At 38.7% G+C, this 21,285-nt stretch overlaps 1 protein-coding gene and 1 long non-coding RNA gene across 4 annotated transcripts in view; one reads left to right on the top strand and one right to left on the bottom strand.

Annotated features, from left to right (window-relative positions):
• The window catches only part of LOC131223675 (protein FLX-like 1), a 51,522-nt gene that overhangs the window by 1,912 nt on the left and 28,325 nt on the right, over positions 1–21,285 (bottom strand). Inside the window, exon 4 of one of the 3 annotated variants that reach the window (XM_058219130.1) lies at positions 2,848–3,286. The exons of 1 other annotated variant lie outside the window; for it this stretch is intronic. In XM_058219130.1, the coding sequence (XP_058075113.1) occupies positions 3,194–3,286 (93 nt within the window). In that variant the 3' untranslated portion in view covers positions 2,848–3,193. Of the gene's footprint in view, positions 1–2,847; positions 3,287–9,466; positions 9,906–21,285 lie in introns of those variants that run through there. One more of the 3 variants, XM_058219131.1, reaches the window with a different exon arrangement.
• Positions 1,419–9,450, top strand: LOC131223676 (uncharacterized). The gene is made up of 2 exons (XR_009160623.1): positions 1,419–2,678; positions 9,326–9,450. It is a non-coding gene; the product is annotated as an uncharacterized LOC131223676 (long non-coding RNA).

Consider the following 21,285-nt stretch of genomic DNA (forward strand, 5'->3'; position numbering starts at 1 on the left):
TGTACTTCCTTTCTTGCCACTCATCCATCTCAACATCCTCATTTCAGCTACGCATCCTATGAACATTTCCTTAACTACGCAACATTCTATCCCATAAAGCATAACTGGTTTTATAGCCATCCTATAAAATTTCCCTCTCAGTTTGAGTGTTACATGCTGATCACATAAAACTCCATAGGCACATCTCCATTTCTTCAACCTCGCTTGAATTCTATGGACAACATCCTTCTCAATCTCTCCACTCTCACAAACTATTAACCCAAGATATCAAAAGTGGTCATTTTGGGAAACTTCTTGGTTAGAAATCTTAACTAATTCCTCATTCCAACTCCTATTGTTACTACAATTACAGTCCATGTACGCTGTTTTAGTCTGACTAATTTTAAATCCTTTAGATACTAAAGCACCCCTCCATAAATCTAGCTTTGTGTTTGTGCCCTCCCTCACCTTGTCAATCAAAACTATGTCATCTGCAAACAACATACACCATGGGGTCTCGAAAGGAGCCAACCTAGGACGAGCCTTGCTTACTAGACTTGTACAAGTGAGACAAAGAAGGGCCCTTGGATGTAAAGATTGGAACCATTTTGTACGTGTCCTAGACCAAAAATCAGGTTGGCCCATACATTAGATGGGCCAACAATATTCACTTTAAGTGGACCGGCAATCTTTATTTCAAACCATCAATTTTCTTTATACAAGTTTTTACTATTATAAGTTATAACAATAGATATTTTATTCAAAAATCCATCAAGATAATGGATAGGAATCATTAATAAAAAGAGATTTTCTTAAGATCCCTTGGCAAAAGTATCAGAAATGAAATTGGCTTCCTAGGAGATGAACAAATCGTTGGCTAACAACCAGAAGTCAATCTCCAAGAAGTGGAACTCATTAATAATTAAAGATTTCCTAAGGTCAAACAAAGAACAGATCTGGTATCATCCCTTGTCAAACCATCAACCACAGAGGCTCTGACCAAGGGATCTCCATTAAACATTTAACTTCCACCATCCAGTATGGGGGCTAGTGCAAGAATCTCAATTTTTTTGGGTGACTTGCACAAACATTAATAACCTCACATCAATCACATGAACAATAAGAAAGTAAACCCCCTAATAAGTCTCTGAAATGGGGATAGGAAGAAGCTTGATTTTTCACCTTCATGTAGAATGAATGCAAAGGATGATTACCGACATGCTTTTGTTCCCTTCCTTCAAAATGCCCCACATGATTGCATATAGTAATATGCTCTGAAGGATTTTACTTCTTCGCTAGAGGAACCCATAGATCATCCTTCCACCAGATCTAAGTCGACTTTGCAAGGACCCAATTGATGCAGAATCAACAAAAGATTGGATCTCCACACCAATAAAAATATGACCTAACCAACTCATCTCCACACCAATAAAAATATGACCTAACCAACTTTGAACCATTCCAACATATGAAACAAATGTTCAGGAGCATCATTTTTTATTTTTATTTTGGAGAATATCCATATAAGAATCTTATTTGACATCATTGTACAACAAAATGCGTTCAAAATAAGGCAGAGCAAGAGATTCCCACACCTTAGAGCATGAAGGCTTAGAAGGGCACGCTGTAGAAAGTACCTTTGGGAAACTTTGAGGAGAGACATCTGAAGGGAAGGAGCCCAAATGAGATAATTGACCCATTAAGAGGAGAAAACCTCATTTAGGATGTCGAGAAGATCAACCACCATTTCCACCTTATAATCCCAAAGGATCCTTCTAAAATCCAAACACTATACCGCCTCTCCTTGATTTCACAATAAGCCTGGACAAGAGTATTCCTTGAATAAATGGAGTACAATCTCGAAAATTTACGGGCAAGAGTGACATCTCCAACTTTTGAAAATCTATTCGTTTTGTTTTTATGCATTTTTTTAATGATAAAATCTACGACATGTATAATATTCTTCAAATACATTATCCACCAATTGACTTGATTGGCCTACCCTTTGGGCCAAGGCATGTTCATGGTTGCCCACGTCAGGGAATTGGCCTGGTGTTGCTCACATGTGCCACATTGGCAAATATGGGAAAGACCCTTATCCATCTCCTTTATGTGAGTTGGATTTGCAAAGTTCACAATGAATGATAATAATAATACCCTATTAAGCAACTCCTGGAAAGATTCAAGAAAGAATTCCTCCCAATATCGAGCTTTGATCATTGATCCAAGTATATTTCCTCCTTAGAGAGATCATCATAAAAACTCCAGTTACAACTTACAAGATGGATTCAACGAATCCTATCTTGAAACGATACTATCTTATAACTTCTGTCCTCCAGACACCTATCCCTATTGAAGTCACCAACTATGCATGAGCTACCGCTAAAATCTTCATTGTCTTATTGCAATTCTTCCCAAAAGGCAAATCACATCTCCCATGCAGAACATAAATTGCTGGCATTAACCAGTAACCACTAAGATGAGGCAATCAAGGAGACGACGAAAACCAAGTGATTTTTCACATGAGCTGACAGTGTGATTAAAACATAAATCTTTATCACAAAAGCACCTAATAGAAATATGATAGAAAGTCACAACTAGAATTTAATACTTAGTTCTGTAAAACATATCACAATGTTATTTAATTAATCCTTGTAACTATAGCTAGTGAAAAAAATGCAATTAAAATTAATAAAAAAGTATACATAGACATAACTACATCTAGTTTTCATTCTTTTTTTCTCTCTCTCTCTCTCTCTCTCTCTCTCTCTCTCTTTTTTTTTTGGTATATTTGTAGGCTTGGCCTTCTTTTAATAAAATTATTGTTATTCAAACAAAAAAGACATAACAAATGGAGATAGCCAAAAATAACAAAATCTTCGCGCACCAAATTTCCCCATATCATGTTGTTTCGAATTGCTTTGACATCAGTTATCAAAAAAGAAAAAGAAAGTCAACCCTTGATGTCCAAATTTGAAAATCGTTGAAAATGAAAGGGGGAGGTAAGACTTGAACCATTTTAGAGTAGAAACAAACAACCAAGGATATAAGTGGGGAAAGCTAGGCTTCTGGATATCGAAATACCTAATATTGTTTTTCCTAACATGAAACGCCTCTAATAGAACTTTGAGACTCTTTGGAGGCATTAAATGTTGGAACCAAGCACCTAGAATGAAACCTCTAAGCACAAATCATTGGAATACTGATTGATAGTTTATGTATGCAAAATAGTCTGTTGCATGTCATATGCACCATGTGAAACAGCTCCAGACCCATATTGAGAACCACCATCAGCAACAGCCTGAACCTGAAATGCAAACCATGTAACATTATGTAGTGTAACACACACATCCAATTGTTTAGAAATTAAAGTCTGAGGCACGCATGCCTAGCACTCTTCAACACATCTATAGGGATAAACCTTAGTTTTATTTTATTTCTTTGTTTTATAAAATTATTAACATGTTTTCTTATAGAACAGAATCTTCATTTTTCTTCTTCTTTATATAGGTGTAGCTGTGTAGGTAGGGAGTTCTATCACTGCCAGCAGGAGTTCTACACTCTCATTGCTAGCCCCAAGTTTAGATAAAGGAGGGACGTGTCGAGTAGGCAACTGGTGTGCAAACTTTTGCCACAACTTTTTTCTTAGGAATCCTGACAGTTTAAATTTCAAGCTCATACAAGGGAGTTGCTTGTAAGTGTTGTGCTATACAAGCACCTGAGAGTAGCAAGAAATCAACAGGGGTTAGCTAGGTTGTCCCTGGAAACAACATGCCACTATGGCACCCGATTGTGATGAGATATAGGCAAGGGTTCCCACGCCATTTGGATGAGTGTGGGTAAGGCTAGTCCCGGGGAATATGATTATTCTTGCCATGTGGAATTAAGAGATGGTGACATGTGAGAGTATAGAGTTAGTGGGCACGATGAAATGAAGGAGAGTTAGCATGGCTTGCCTATATGAGACCAAGTGAAGAAGCTAAGCATATTCATGGGTATAAACTTTGGTATATAGGAAAGAGTGAGAGTGACATTGATAGAAATGGGGTAGGGATAGTGCTAGACACATATTTAAAGGATAAAGTTGATGGAAATGAACTTTGGTATATAGGAAAGGACATCGATAGAAATATTGGTAGGGATAGTGCCAGACAAAGACTTGAAGGATGAAGTTGTAGATGTTAAGAGAGTAAGTGATAAGCTTGTATTAATAAACCTTGTGTTGAGAGGAGAGATAATTAATATCTACATGTGTCATAGCTAGGGTTTAAGGATAGAATCAAGGAAAATTATGGGAGGACATGAACAAACTAATGTAAGGAATTCCAAATGGAGAGAGGATATTGCTCATATACTTAAATGGTCACATCGGAAAAGATAGTAGAGGATATGAAAGGGTACATGGCGGAAATGGTTCGGGAGGAGAAATGAGATAAGTAGATTCCATCCTTGATTTTTTCTATGGCATACAATCTAGCTTTAACAAATACATATGTTAAAAAGAGAGACAAACATCCAATAACTTTCAAAAATGGATCATAAATAAGCTACATGAACTTCTTTCTAATTAAGAAAATGATCAATATATAAAGACTGCAAAGTTATACCAGGAGGGAGTTTGACAACACAATATAAGTTAACGATCATGGATGTTTATACAAAAAGATAGAAGACAAGAAGTGAAACTAATAGGTTCCAAAAACAAGATGGTGGAATTTAAAAGGAGAAAACAATGTTATTTAATAATAAATTGATGGAATAGGGATAGTAGAATGTTGAGGAAGAAGTTAATGTTAAGTGGAACGCAATTGTTGACTGCATTAGGAAAGTGACGAAAGAAGTTTTAGGAGTATCTAAAGGGAAAAGCCAGCCATATAAGGAAACTTCATAATGGAATGAAGAGACCCAAAAGGCTCTTAGCTAGAAACAATCATGTTTCTAGGCCTAGCAAGGGACTAGAAACGTAGGTCTAGGAACAAGGAAATTTGGAAGAATATAGAAATGCCAAAAAGAAGGCTCCAAAAGTAGTATGATACCCCTAAGACCAGACATGTTTTATGGGAAAGAATGTTGGCAGTCAAGGAACAACATGTTCATAAGATGAGTGTAACTGAAATGAGGATACAAGGATTGATAAGTGGCAAGACAAGGAAGGATACAATGAGAGATAAATGCATTTGAGGGAACTTGGGAGTAACACTAATATGTAATAAGATGAGGATAGGTAGACTAAAGATGGTTTGGCCATGTGCAATGGGGACGAAGAACTGCATTGGTTATAAGTGACTTGGTTCAAGTTGCTTTAAAAGGGCAAGGGGAGGGCTTGAAAAACTATGGGTGGAGGCAGTAAGAAAATATTAATGACCTATGGTGTGACTAAGGATATGGTCCTTGATATATTAGAATGACATATTCATATACCTGACAACAATTAGCTGGAATAAGGCTTAGATGATGATGATGATGAGGTAAGGAGTTATATTAAAGAGAAGGAAAACATTATATATATATATATATATATATATTATATGCATAAATTTTACTTAAGCAATAAAGCATCCTCATATAATAATGCCCTAACAAGCCCTCCCTCTGACAATGAGTCTACAACTTTATTACCTCATTCAATGTATGACAAATATATACCATCCAAATACTCCACCAAATTGAACACCTTGTCATGATGGAGAATTAACTTCCAATTAAGGTTCTTCTTTTCGGTAACGGTGGCCAACGAAGGTAGAGGGCAGCTTACCTTTAGGACATTGAAACAGTTCAACAAAACTGTCCAATTCTGCTTCTTCCATATTTATCCCGAAGATTTTTGACTTAGCCAGGTTGACTTTTAGGCCCGAGACTGCCTCAAAACAAAGGATGGTCGAGCGCAGGTTGCTGATTTTATCTTCTTTGGCTTCGCTGAATATTAACGTATCATCGGCGAACTGAATGTGGGAAATGGGGAGACTCATACCTTTTACCTTAAAGCCTCTAATGATACCTTCTTGTTGGCCCTTTGATAGCATCCTGGAAAGAGCTTCAGCTACTATTAAGAATAGGAAAAGAGATAACGGATCGCCCTGTCATAAACCTCTCGTACATCTGAAAAAGCCTTTAGGGGAGCCATTGAGGAGGACCGAGTAGTGCGCTGACCGAACACATTCCCCCATCCAGCTGATCCACTTGGTACTAAAGCCCATGCGTCCCAACATGTAATTGAGGAAAGACCAGTTGACGTGGTCATAAGCTTTTTCGATATCGAGCTTGAGCAGGAGTCCCTTCGCTCCAGATCTGTGATGTGAGTCCAAACACTCAGCTGCGATGAGGGCACTATCGATAATCTGTCCGCCCAGAATGAAAGTGCTTTGATTGTTGAAAATTATCTTGCCTAATACTCCTTTCAGCCGATTAGTAAGAACTTTTGCTAAAATTTTGTACGGGCCGCTAATCGGTCTGAAATCAGATAAGGAGTTAATTCCTGGGGATTTGGGGACAAGAGCTATAAAAGAAGCGCCCAAATCTCTAGAAATATGGCCTCTATTTTCAAATTCATTGATAAATTCCATCACGTCCCCTTATAGATCCTCCCAAAAGGTGCGAAAGAAAGCTATGGGGTATCTGTCAGGCCCGGGAGCTTTGTTGCCTTCCGTACTATCCAGAGCACTTTTAGCTTCCTCAACTGAAATGTTGTATTCTAGGAAAGAAGCTTCTTCGCAAGAAATGCCGTCGAACTACAGATTGTCAAGGTTCGGTCTGGTCCAGCCATCGTCTCGGAATAAAGAGGAAAAATGGTGAATGGATTCAGCTATAATTTTGTCTTTATCCTCTGTCTGGAGACCTTCTATCAGGAGACAGTTGATTTTGTTATATCTAGCCGAGCCGAGGCTATGGAGTGGAAAAATCTTGTGTTTTTATCACCTTCCTTTATCCATTTGCATCTGGATTTTTGTCTCCAAGTAATTTCTTCTTCTAACCCAAGATATCAAAAGTGGTCATTTTGGGAAACTTCTTGGTCAGAAATCTTAACTAATTCCTCATTCCAACTCCTATTGTTACTACAATTACAGTCCGTATACGTTGTTTTAGTCTGACTAATTTTAAATCTTTTAGATTCTAAAGCACCCCTCCATAAATCTACCTTTGTGTTTGTGCCCTCCCTCACCTTGTCAATCAAAACTATGTCATCTGCAAGCAACATACACCATGGGGTCTCGAAAGGAGCCAACCTAGGAAGAGCCTTGCTTACCAGACTTGTACAAGTGAGACAAAGAAGGGCCCTTGGATGTAAAGATTGGAACCATTCATCATGGAACCATTGTGTATGTGTCCTAGACCAAAAATCAGGTTGGCCCATACATTAGATGGGCCAACAATATTCATTTTAAGTGGACCAGCAATCTTTATTTCAAACCATCCATTTTCTTCATACAAGTTTTTACTATTATAAGTTATAACGACAGACATTTTATTCAAAAATCCATCAAGACAAATCATTAATAAAAAGCGATTTTCTTAAGATCCCTTGGCAAAAGTATCAGTAATGGAATTGGCTTCCTAGGAGATGAACAAATCGTTGGCTAACAACCAGAAGTCAATCTCCAAGAAGAGGAACTCATTAATAATTAAAGATTTCCTAAGGTCAAACAAAGAACAGTTCTGGTATCATCCCTTGTCAAACCATCAACCACAGAGGTTCTAACCAAGGGATCTCCATCAAACATTTAGCTTCCACCATCCAGTATGGGGGCTAGTGCAAGAATCTCAATTTTTTTGGGTGACTTGCACAAACATTAATAACCTCACATCAATCACATGAACAATAAGAAAGTAAACCCCCTAACAAGTCTTTGAAATGGGGATAGGAAGAAGCTTGATTTTTCACTTTCACGTAGAATGAATGCAAAGGATGATTACTGACATGCTTTTGTTCCCTTCCTTAAAAATGCCCCACATGATTGCATATAGTAATATGCTTTGAAGGATTTTACTTCTTCGCTAGAGGAACCCATAGATCATCCTTCCACCAGATCCAAGTCAATTTTGCAAGGACCCAATTGATACAGAATCAACAAAAGACTGGATCTCCACACCAATAAAAATATGACCTAACCAACTCTGAACCATTCCAACATATGAAACAAATGTTCAGGAGTATCAAATTTTTTATTTTTTATTTGGGAGAATATCCATATAAGAATCTTATTTGACATCATTGTACAACAAAATGCCTTCAAAATAAGGCAGAGCAAGAGAGGCTGAGAAGGGCACGCCGGAGAAAGTGCCTTTGGGAAACTTTGAGGAGAGAGATCTGAGGGGAAGGAGCCCAAATGAGATAATTGACCCATTAAGAGCAGAAAACCTCATTTAGGATGTCAAGAAGATCAACCACCATTTCCACCTTATAATCCCAAAGGATCATTCTAAAATCCAAACACTATATCGCCTCTCCTTGATTTCACAATAAGCCTTGACAAGAGTATTCCTTGAATAAACGGGGTACAATCTTGGAAATCTACGGGCAAGAGTGACATCTCCAACTTCTGGAAATCTATGTGTTTTGTTTTTATGCATTTTTTAAAATGATAAAATCTACGACACGTATAATATTCTTCAAATACATTATCCACCAATTGACTTGATCGGCTTGCCCTTTGGGCCAAGGCATGTTCATGGTTGCCCATGCCAGGGAATTGGCCTGGTGTTGCTCACATGTGCCACATTGGCAAATGTAGGAAAGACCCTTATCCATTTCCTTTATGTGAGTCGGATTTGTAAAGCTCACAATGAATGATAATAATAATCCCATATTAAGCGACTCCTGGAAAGATTCAAGAAAGAATTCCTCCGAATATCGAGCTTTGATCATTGATCCAAGTATATTTCCTCCTTGGAGAGATCATCACAAAAACTCCAGTTACAACTTACAAGATGGATTCAAAGAATCCCATCTTGAAACGATATTATCTTATAACTTTTGTCCTCCAGACACCTATCCCTATTGAAGTCACCAACTATGCATGAGCTGCCGCTAAAATTTTCATTGTTTTATTGCAATTCTTCCCAAAAGGCAAATCACATCTCTCATGCAGAACATAAATTGCTGGCATTAACCAATAACCACTAAGATGAGGTAATCAAGGAGACGACGAAAACCAAGTGATTTTTCACATGAGCTGACAGTGCGAATGAAACATAAATCTTCATCGCAAAAGAACCCAATAGAAATATGATAGAAAGTCACAACTAGGATTTAATATTTAGTTCTGTAAAACATATCACAAAGTGTCGTTTAATTAACCCTTGTAACTATAGCTAGTGAAAAAAATGCAATTAAAATTAAGAAAAAAAGGTATACATAGACATAACTACATCTAGTTTTCGTTCTTTTTCTCTCATTTTTTTTTGGTATATTTTTAGGCTTGGCCTTCTTTTAATAAAATTATGGCTATTCAAAAAAAAAAAAAAGACAACAAATGGAGACAACCAAAAATAGCAAAATCTTCGCGCACCAAATTTCCCCATATCATGTTGTTTCGAATTGCTTTGACATCAGTTATCAAAAAAGAAAAAGAAAGTCAACCCTTGATGTCCAGATTTGAAAATCATTGAAAATGAAAGGGGGTGGTAAGACTTGAACCATTTTAGGGTAGAAACAAACAACCAAGGATATAAGTGGGGAAAACGAGGCTTCTGGACATCGAAATACCTAATATTGTTCTTCTTAACATGAAACGCCTCTAATAGAACTTTGAGACTCTTTGGAGGCATTAAATGTTGGAACCAAGCACCTGGAATGAAACCTCTAAGCACGAATCACTGGAACACTGATTGATAGTTTATCTATGCAAAATAGTCCGTTGCATGTCATATGCACCATGTGAAACAGCTCCAGACCCATATTGAGAACCACCATCAGCAACAGCCGAAACCTGAAACGCAAACCATGTAACATTAGGTTGTGTAACACACACATCCAATTGTTTAGAAATTAAAGTCTAAGGCACACATGCCTAGCACTCTTTAGCACATCTACAGGGATAAACCCTAGTTTTATTTTATTTCTTTGTTTTATAAAATTATTAACAAGTTTTCTTATAGAACAAAATCTTCCTTTTTCTTCTTTTTTATATAGGTGTAGGCCTACAAATGACAATGTGTCGGAACTCAAAGGTGATGAAAAATCCATAGAAACTTCTTTTCTTTCTTTTTTTTCAAATGTTAGCATGGATTGCAATGAAAATCCATGTCTATGCATGATTCTCATGCATTGACATGGATTTATGGAGAAAAAATGATATTTAAGTGAAAATGGTGGAAATTGGCGACATTTTAAAAAAAAAAAAAAATCATTTTTATATTGAAAGTGTACATTTCAAAAAATATTGAAAAATGTGCTTTTCACTGTTATTAATGTGGAAATTTCATACATTAATCAGAGTTATCTATTGATTGGCTACAAATTTTATATATTTATTTTATCCTAACTTTTTTTACAACATATGGAGAGGCCCCTATAAAATAGAAACTTATTACGCATAGTTGTTGTTTGCAATATTTTGATTCCTACATGTGCCTTTTAACATCACCTGAGGTTTCACTTGAAAATTCCACCTTTTTTTTCCCAATGTTTCCCTCATATAGTGATATTTTTCCGAGTATCGACGATACCAATTCATATTTCTGTATCCCTGGTCATCAATACATGTAATGATATCAATACTCTGAACACTAGTTGTAGGTAAAAAAGCCTTTGCTTACACTTCATTGGCATTCCAAAATCTAAGTGGACCCCAGAATGTTAGTTTGATTCTCCCTAACATCTCTTACCACGGTGTTGAACTTAGATTCCCACTCAACCTGCGATCAAAATTGAGCTTAAAGCACCTTCAAAATGCTTTTTCCAAGTTCCACTAACTTCTGTTATCAAGTGTTGCTATTAATCCCAAAATTCCAATTATTTTATGCTAACTAACCATCAAACACTGAGCAATAGAACGCCAATGGTCAAACAACCATTCATCGTTGTGCACATAATACACATGATATCGAGTCCCACCCCATGATATTAGAATGTGGATGTGGTTGTAGATGAGGATCTTTTCCCCCATCATTGTCTAGCATAGGGTAATAATGTCCTTGTTTCTACTTCATTGGCATCCCAAAATCCAAGTGAACCCAGAACATTAGTTCAATTCTCCCTAACATCTCTTGCCAACATCCGTTAGTTGTTGGAATTGGATTAACACTCAAGTTGGAATCAAAATTGAGCCGTAAAGCACCTTCCAAATGCTCGTTCCAAGTCATTGGCAATTTCTCATTTCACTCCTTGCTATTAATCCCCAAATTTCAAGGATTGCATGCTCCACCAACCATTAAAAAAAAAAAAAAAAAAGCAAACAGATCGCAAATGGCCAAACAATGCCTCATCACCAAGCACATAAATCCAACAAAGGAAGTCTCACCCCATGATTTTCTAAGTGGTTATAGGTGAGGATCATTTCCATTGTCATCATCTAGCATAGGTGAGATGCTCAACCCAACCCCAAAACAACCCGCCCACACACCCTTTTTTTTTTATGATGACAGTGTCCCCGCCCCTTTAAGGTAAGACTATTATAGAAAGATTATGTTATGTATGTAGGTTAAGGTAGTGTTAGTGTGTGTGAGTACAAGTCTTTTGTGCTCCTTTGGAGTATGTTTTGTCCCCTCTTCTAAATATAATAAAAGTGAGTGCTAGGGTGTGTGTGCTCTAAGCATGTTTTACCCCCTTTCTCTCAAACTCTCGCTTCTCTCCTCTTCTTCCCTTTCCTTCCAAAACCTCTCAAATCTACTTGGTATCAGAGCCCGGTACTTCGCATTGACAGCAGCTACAAGAGATTGTTGATGTTAGCAATTGTACTGATCGTACAAACCCATTTTGATCAAGAAGGGCATGCATTTATAGATCTCAATTTTAGAAGAATTATGGTGATTTTTGTGGGATTTTTAGGAACCATCTGAGGTATGTCACACTCATTTTTCACTTTTAGCGGAAAACCCCCTAATCTCAATTTTTCTTCAATTTCTACCAAATCGTGGTTGTTTCTCTAGATTCTCATTACATGGTGGGTCGATTTGGCTGTGTTTGACTCTCCATTGAGTTGTTTTGGAAAGAAATAGGGATTTGAAGGTGTTGTGGAGCCAAAACTAGGGTCGATTGTGACTTTTCTTTCTTTTTCTTTTTCTTTTTCTTTTTTTCACAAGGACTCTTGTGTATGCGCTGGTGACTGATTCTCGTGGGTGAGACATGTTTGTGCTTAGTTCACCCTGTATATGACTCGTTTTGCTTAGTTCCTTCGCTTGACTATTTTTGGACACCTCAAGCCAACTTCTGAAACTGAGATTTCACAAGTTTTTGTGATTGTTGTTGTTCCTCAGCTCTCTCTTTGAATTTATTTGTTGTGTGAGCCGCATGGAGGACAAGATGTCGTCAGGTTCTGGTGTGGCACCTTCAGAATCTCATCCTTTGTTGATCACCACTGTTATGTTGAATGGTGATAACTATTTACAGTGGGCTCAATTTGTAAAATTGTTTTTGGGGGGCCAAGACAGACTTTCGTATATATTGGATGACGTTCCAAATTCTACATGTGCTAATTTTAAGTCTTGCACCAAGGAAAACTACCAAGCCATGGCTTGGTTGCTCAATAGTATGGAATCAACTGTGAGTAACTCCGTCATGTTTCTAACTTCAGCAAAAAGGATATGGGATACACTTCATGACATGTACTCAGAAGTTCATAATATATCAAGAATGTTTACATTGATCTCGGATATTGGAAGGTTTCAACAAGATTCATAATCCCTGAAGGAATACTTCTCTGTTGAGTTGGACCTCTATCATCCTCTTCCCTCTAATTGCACTACAGATTATGAGCTCATTTGGAAGCAACGTGAAGAAACTAGAAGTCTGCAGTTTCTTTTTGGGCTTGACCCTGAGTATCACGGTGTTCGGAGACAAATTATTGTCATGAATCATCTTCCCTCTTTAACAACTATCTACGCCATGTGTCAAAGGGTCACCACATCATTCGTCCCGATGGTTCCGTCGACTGTTATAAGGCGTGATTGGCCGCAAAGGGTTTTACTCAAACATATGGTGTGAACTACTTTGAGACCTCTCCAGTGGCAATTCTATTCGTATGGTTCTCTATGGCTATGAACTTGTCGTGGCCCTTATTTGAGTTGGATGTAAAAAATGCCTTTCTACATGGTGATCTTGTCGAAGAGGTTTATATGGATCAACTCTCAGGTTATTCCATCATGCCTCAAGGCTCTCACGATTCTCCCCTTGTGTGTCGACTAAAGAAATCAATTTATGGTCTCAAACAATCACCACGTGCCTGGTTTGACAAGTTCAGCAGTGCTCTTCTAGACTTTGGATTCGTTCGAAGCCAAGCTGATTCTTCTCTCTACTTGTGCCGTCGACCCACAGGCGTTATTGTTTTAATTGTCCATGCGTATGACATTGTGCAGTCTAGAAATGATACAAAGGGAATGATGGATGTCAAATCTTTTCTCAAAACTCGTTTTGAGATCAAGGACCTCAAGACTCTTCAGTACTTCTTGGGGATTGAAGTTGCTCAGTCGAAGTCAGGTGTGGTTCCCTCTCAAAGAAAATATGCTCTCGATCTCCTCTCCGAGATAGGGATGCTAGGATGCAAGCCTGCGGCTATGCCTATAGATACTACTTTGAAACTCTCTCCTAATGATGGTGTTTGCCTCTCTAATCCAGGGATGTATCGTCGGTTAGTTGGCCAACTTATTTATCTCACTATCATTTGGCCAGATCTTTCTTATGTCGTTGGCGTTGTCAGTCAATTCATGTATGCCCCTCGCACCACACATCTAACGGTTGTGTATCATATCCTTTGCTATCTCAAATCTTCCTCGGGTAAGGGTTTCCTCCTTCAACCGCACGGTCATCTACATCTTTCAGGCTACTTTGACGTTGATTGTGCTAGAAGTCTACATGATCATCGATCTACCATTAGATATTGTCCATTTGTTGGTGGCAATCTTGTTAGCTGGAAGAGTAAGAAGCAGTCTGTTGTTGCTCACTCTTCTGTTGAAGTCGGGTATAGGGCAATGGCTCCTGCAACATGTTACTTATGTGGCTTTGCACCCTGTTACAAGAACTGGGATGTCCTACTTCTAGTCCCATCCCTTTGCATTGTGATAATCAGGTTGCCATTCACATTGCCAGCAATCCCGTGTTTCATGAGCGCACAAAGCACATCGAGGTTGGTTGTCACTTCATTAGGGAGAAAGTGGCTTAACAAGGAAATTGCAACTCCCTTCATTCGCTCTAGGGAACAACTAGCCGACGTCTTAACCGAGTCTCTTAGCTGAGATGCTCTTTTCCGTATTTCTGGCAAGTTGGCCATGATTAACATTTATGCTCCAACTCGAGGGGAAGTATAGAAAGATTATGTTACGTATGTAGGTTAAGGTAGTGTTAGTTTGTGTGAGCACCCGTCTTTTGTGCTCCTCTGGAGTATGTTTTGTCCCCTCTTTTAAATATAATAAAAGTGAGTGCTATGGTGCGTGTGCTCTAAGCACGTTTTACCCCTCCATCTTCTCTCCTCTTCTTCTCTTCTCTTCTTACATTTCCTTACAAAACCTCTCAAATCTACTACTATTCCCTACGGATGCATGCAATCGCATGCCAACCACACCCTTAAAATTTTATAAAAGAAACAAAAACAAAATAGAAAACACCCACCTTGGCTAGCATTATAAAAGTACTATTGAAAAACATGCTTGGAGATCCCATTTCGAAATTTCTCTATCCACCTTGCATCTTAGCTGCAAATTTGCAGGAACCATCCACATGAGTTGGTGCTCTCACTCATGCCTCCTAGGCATTTACACTTGCTGACATTTGGCACAGACACTTCTCACTCCTACTTGCTTCCTCTCATGCTTTATTCAAGGCTATCATCCCCCAATGACACTTGCTTCCTCAAGTCTACTAGCAAGTCAATTAGTTTATAGTTTCTACTTACAATAGATACGTGCTTACTTAAGTGATGCAGGACGGATGGTCTAAGCTAAGATGAAGCAATAAAATCAAACGACGGATTAATTAGAGAAATCAAAGCATGAAATAAAGCTAATCTATCACATATTTAAAGAATTCAAGTATTAAATAAGCTCGAGTTCGAACCAAACAATAACCCCGCAATAAGATCTTAGAAGATATTAATCAATTAGGACCTATGGTAGAGCTTCATCTAGCATAGGGATTCATCTTAATTTAAAGGGAATCACTTGTCCTTGTTAGGGTATGGTAGGTTGGGGTTAAATTTGAGGAATAGGAAACTAGGGTTTTAGGATTAGGAAAACTATGATTTGAGAATTAGGGTTTCGAGAGTTGGGAGATTTTGGGTTTAAGGGTTCTATGATTCGAGAAGCAAGGATTTGGAAATTAGGGCTTTTGGAAATTAGGGTTTGTGGAATCTAGGTTCCAAGGTTAGGGTTTTAGGCTTTAGGCTTAGGGTTAGGGATTTAAGGAGGAAGGATCAAGGATCAAAAGAGGGAAAGGAAGGGAGAGATGGTTTGGCCATACGGTCACGTTCGTACGGTTGTACGGGCAAGAGTGGGGGGTCCATGCGGTTGTACGGCTTGGGTACGGTCTAGGTTTAGATGGTTTTGAGGTGGTGGCGATGGGATTTGAGACAAAACGAAAGGAAAATGAAGAAATAGAGAGAAGAAGAAAAAAGTGAAGAGAATACCTTGAAATAAGAGAATAAGAGAGATAAGTTGGAATCACTCCATGGCTTCACACCATCTCTAATCACAGGAGGTTTTCTTTGCTCAAAGCAAGAAAGAGTATTTTATTTCAATGCCTAATAATGCTAGGGCATTCACACGCCTACCCCTTTATAGTCTTTTTGGGTGTTTTTACAAAAATACTCATATTGCTATAAAAAAATCTAAAATACCCCCTAAATCAACTAAAACATAAAACAATCCACAAAATAAATTAAATAACTAAGAAAACAACTAGACTAATGTCCCATGTCCACTGCCAAAATGGCCCAATGATCAAGATGGACCAAGGGTCCGGATGATCCAACGTGCGAAATCCAATGGTTTGATGAGAGCGTCCACTCAATCCATCGGTCTAGATGTGTTCAATAAGCTCCTGTATGCAGCCCATATGCATCTTCTCAATGTAGGATCTTCAAAAATGCATAAACATACATGTGGGGTCTTCCAACGCGTCTACGTACTCGATCCAAGCTCCGTATAATGATCACCAACCATAGAGATGCCGAAACCGAGGCCAAAGATCTCCTCCTCTAGTATAATCTGAATGGTTGCTCGGATGTCCTCATTAACTCCCCTCGGCTGAGAAAATTTTGCCTCTAACGAAATAAAACTGCAATAATGCTCTAGGAGCTCCAGGTCTAGCCTCTAAAGCTCGATCTCTGTAATCCACGTACTAAATGACTCTGACATGTTCTTCCACTTGACGAGATATTTCTAGTAACTTCATTGTCTGGTAAAAACCAGTTGTTTATCCAAGATACATTCTATCTCCTCTTTTGGTAAAATACACTTTCCCAAAATATGGGCATGCGGAATATTCTCCCTTCAATTGTTCAAACCTAGTGACTTCTACACTCAAGGATTGGAGTAACGCCACTCAACAACTAAGGGCATCGTGTACTCCTAGAGAGACCATACCCACTTGGCATGCCTTGGGTTTAGCTTCTTATGGGAGTTAAGGTATCTCAAAGCCTCATGGTCAGAAAACAATAACTCTTGTGGTAGTAGGTAATGTCGCAGGGACTAAACTGCCACGTAGAATTCCTTGTTATAGATAGAATGTCGTTGCTTCACCTCATTCAACTTTTCACTAAAATAGGCGACAAGGTGCCCTTCTTGGCTAAGTACTCCACCTATACCTACTCCAAATGTATCACACGCAACTTCAAAGAGTTTAGAAAAGTCAGGAAGGGGCATGATAGGAGCCTCACTTATCTTACCCTTAATCTCTTTGAACGCTTTGGAGGCCACATTAGTCCATTTAAACTCTCCCTTCTTAATGCAATCCGTGATGGGAGCCATAATGGAACTAAAGCCTCGAATGAACTGCCTATAAAAGGTCGATAAATTGTGGAAGCTACGCACCTCATGAATGTTCTGTAGATTAGGCCAACTTACTATGGCTTTGACTTTCTCGGGATCTACAGACATGCCCACAGATCAAGCGATGGACCCTAAGAAGATAACTTTGTCAGACATGAAAGAACACTTCTTTAAGTTGGCATATAATTTCCGTCCTAAGGACCCCACAAACTTGCCTCAAATAGTAGAGGTGTTGTTCCTTGGAGGTACTATAAATGAGCATGTCGTCAAAATATATCACCAGGAACTTACCCATAAAACGTACTCGGAGCGTTGGTCAAGCCAAAAGGCATAACTAGCCACTCATATAGCTCATCCTTCGCCTTAAGGGTTGTCTTTCATTCATCTCCTAGGCGAATACGTATATGACGATACCCACTTTTGAGGTCAATCCTAGAAAGGATCGTGGCACTGGCCATCATATCCAACATATCGTCAACACGCGGTATAAGAAACCGATACTTAACCGTGATCTTGTTGATGGCCCAACTGCCCATGCACATGCGCCAAGTGTCATCTTTCTTAGGCATGAGGAGAGCTAGCATGGCACATTGGCTCAAACTCTTTTGAATGAACCATTTTCTAAGAAGCTCATCCACTTGCTTCTTCAACTCTGCATCTTCCGCGAGGTTCATTCGGTAGTGAGAAAGGTTTGGTAGAGTCAACCCGGGGACAAGATCTATAGCATGCTAAATGTCCCACATGGGTGGAAGCTCATCCAGTAGGTCTTCAGGGAAAACATTGCTAAACTCCTATAACACCGAATTCACTTCAGGTCGTAACTCTATGCTAACCTCATGTGTGACCTCTCTTACCACGAGGGCATACAACATCAAATCAGCTTTAGTCTCTCACATTCAAACTGCTTAGTGTTTATAATGTAGAGAGATCTACGTTGGGACTTCCTCACATATTTTGGATCACCCTTCTTGACGTCCTTCTTCTCTAGGGTGCTTTTGGGTAGAAGAGGATTTAACTTTATTCTCTTACATTCATACATAAATGAACACGTATTCGAACAGTCGATTAATGTCACATCACGATCATACAGCCAAGGTCTGCCCAAAATGATGTGGCCTATGTCCATAGGCAAAACATCACACCACAATGTTTCTTCGTGGGAAGCGAACTAAATGGGGAATAAGACACCGTCGAGAAAACGGTATCAAGGATGTATCAACCCATGAAACTCGATAGGGCTAAGGGTGAGGAACGAATTTCAAACCCAAACAAGATACAGTGCTAGCGGAGACCAGTGATCGAAATATCAGTATCGCATTACATATCGCATCCTTGGGATACAGATACGTATCAGTTATCGCATGGGATATAATGTTTGTATTGGGTAATTTATCATACTTTTTGGGAAACATTATATAAATGGTTGAATTTTTCAATGAAACTTCAGGGATTGTTAAAAAAGACCTTAATATATACTTTTAAATTATAACATCTTAGAAAAGAAGTGTGCATAATAGGTTTCCTTCGTATAAGGTCCTAAGCTATGCATTGTCTAACTGAACTACTGCAGCTATATTCAAATTGAATGCATAACATTTAAAGTGTGTGTGATGATCATTTCATCAAACACTCCTAAATACTTCGAAATTAGTCTCAATTGACAGCTAGTTGAATGAAATTTTTGAAAAAAATAATAATTTTTAATTAAAAAATGATTTTTATTTTTCGAAAATTAACAAGGAGTTAACAAATCAGTAGACAACCCTCATGCATGATTGATTTCATGTTTACAGTGCACCATTGCAGGCAATTTGGGAGAAATTGGAGAATTTTTAAAATTTCCCGAATTTTTCCAAAATCGAACCACCTACACTCAAATTTCAAAATTAGTGTATGTGATGATTATTTCACCAAATACTCCTAAATGCTTTGAAATTAGTCTCAATTGATAGCTGGTTGAAGGAAAATTTCAAGAAAAAAAATCGAGAAATGAATAACTAATGAAATATCGAAATCGAAGCTCCAACTCCATGTTCTTTCATGCAAAACATGAAGAACCAATGGATTTGTAACCATTTGACATTGACTTAACATAATTTCAACAAAAAAAGGATTGGAAATTGAAATGCTCATCGAATCGAACATTTGGGATATATCGACATTACCTGTGCGTTTTGTATCGCACAAGTGGAATACAAGATACATCGCGGGATATATCGGCCTATATCGTCTATATTTAAAACACTGGTGGAGGCCACATTGGTGCAACTGCCACTATCAATTATCACCTTGCAATTTTTGTCACCACAATTGACGTGAGTGTGGAAAATTGTATTCCTGCGCCAATCATCACTCTCTTTGACTTGGGCTAAGGCACATCTAACAACTGCAAGTGGCGCGGTTTCAACTCCTTCAATTTCTTCATCACTAGCACCAATTTCGGGCTGATATTCTTCTTCTTCACAATTGCCCTGATCATTCGCATCATCATCAAACTCGCCAATTACGAGGGCCTTACCCTGCTCTTTCGTAGGGCACTGGTATGTGAAATGACCATATCCTTGCCAGTTGTAACACCGTGTTTGCGCACCTACCCTTAAGCTGGTACTAGCTAGACCTTTGCCCTTAACATACCTACTAGTGGATTGTGTACCAGTAGGGGCTTTGGATTGATTTCCAAAACTAGGCTTAGCTCCTTGTGGAGTGGCCTTAACATTGGATTCACGAGAGTCAAATCGCCTCACGAATTACAATTTCAGATACTGCTCAAGTTCTCGCACAACTTGATAGGCATGCTCTAGGGTGCTGACATCGTGAGGAAAGAGCTCATGCTGAAGCTCGGGTCAGAGGCTCATTATGAAACGGCAAAGGGTCACTAACAAATCCTCCTTGATGTTACAACACATCATATATTTGTCAAACTTGGCGATGTAATCAGCCAGGGACATTGATCCATAGTGAAGCGATTGTCGCTGATCCAAAAGCTTCTAGCAGTAAGAGAGAGGAAGATACCTTTCCTTTAAGATCTCTTTCATCTCAGCCCACAGTGAGACTGAGTCATCTCCAAACCTCTCCAACTTCTGCTCGACATTCGTCCAAAACAACTTAGCTTGGCCCACCAACTTCATCTTGGCGAACCTCACCCAAAGGTGATCAGACATATCATACCACTCAAAATAATGATCCATGTCCCCAAGTTAGTCAAGGAAAGCCTTGGGGTCTAAACAACCATCATAACTCGGTGCCTCAACTTTCACACTTGTCATTACTCACTCATCAGGATGATGATGGTCTTGAATCTCTTGATACTCTCCAAGGGGTTGCTGGGTACACACCCCACCATGGTCAACACCTCGGCCTTTTCCACGCCCTTCAACTTGGTTTCTTCCAACTTCACCTCCCACTTGAGATTGATCATCTTCCCCATTGTCGGGATTTGCCTGAGGGAAGCTTCCAACTAGGTTATGCGAGTATTAGTCATGGCCAATTGGTTGTTGGTGGTCCTACCTTGGGCCACAAGGGCCATAAGATGGTTTACTCATGGCATTGATAACCTTCGTAAGATGTTCCAAACTCATTGTGGGTTGTAGACCAAAACCACGCTTAGTACGAGTGGGCATAAACTAGAGATCTAACGAGGAACCTAAGAACTAAAGACTATCTAGATGCGATGTGATGAAAATGGAGAGATTGTTAACCCTAGACACGACAATATGAAAACATATGCTAAATGCAATATAAAAACCCTATGCTAAACCATAGTCTCTGATACCAAAATTTGATGCATGACGGATGGTCTAAGCTAAGATGAAGCAATAAAATCAAATAACGGATTAATTAGAGAAATCAAAGCACGAAATAAAGCTAATCTATCACAAATTTAAAGAATTCAAGTATTAAATAAGCTCAAGTTCGAACCAAATAATAATCCCATAATGAGATCTTAGAAAGGTAGAGCTTCCATCTAGCATAGGGATTAATCTTAATTCAAAGGGAATCACTTGTCCTTGTTAGGGTTTGGCAGGTTAGGGTTAAATTTGAGGACTAGGGAATTAGAGTTTTAGGATTAGGGAATTAGGGTAGGACTGTAGACTAGAAAAAAGAAAAAAGAAAAAAGATCAAGGCTGCAAATATAGAAAAAGGAGAAAAGAATATGAGAGAGAGAAATAG

Source organism: Magnolia sinica, chromosome 13 (genome assembly GCF_029962835.1).
Source record: "Magnolia sinica isolate HGM2019 chromosome 13, MsV1, whole genome shotgun sequence".
NCBI lineage: Eukaryota > Viridiplantae > Streptophyta > Magnoliopsida > Magnoliales > Magnoliaceae > Magnolia > Magnolia sinica.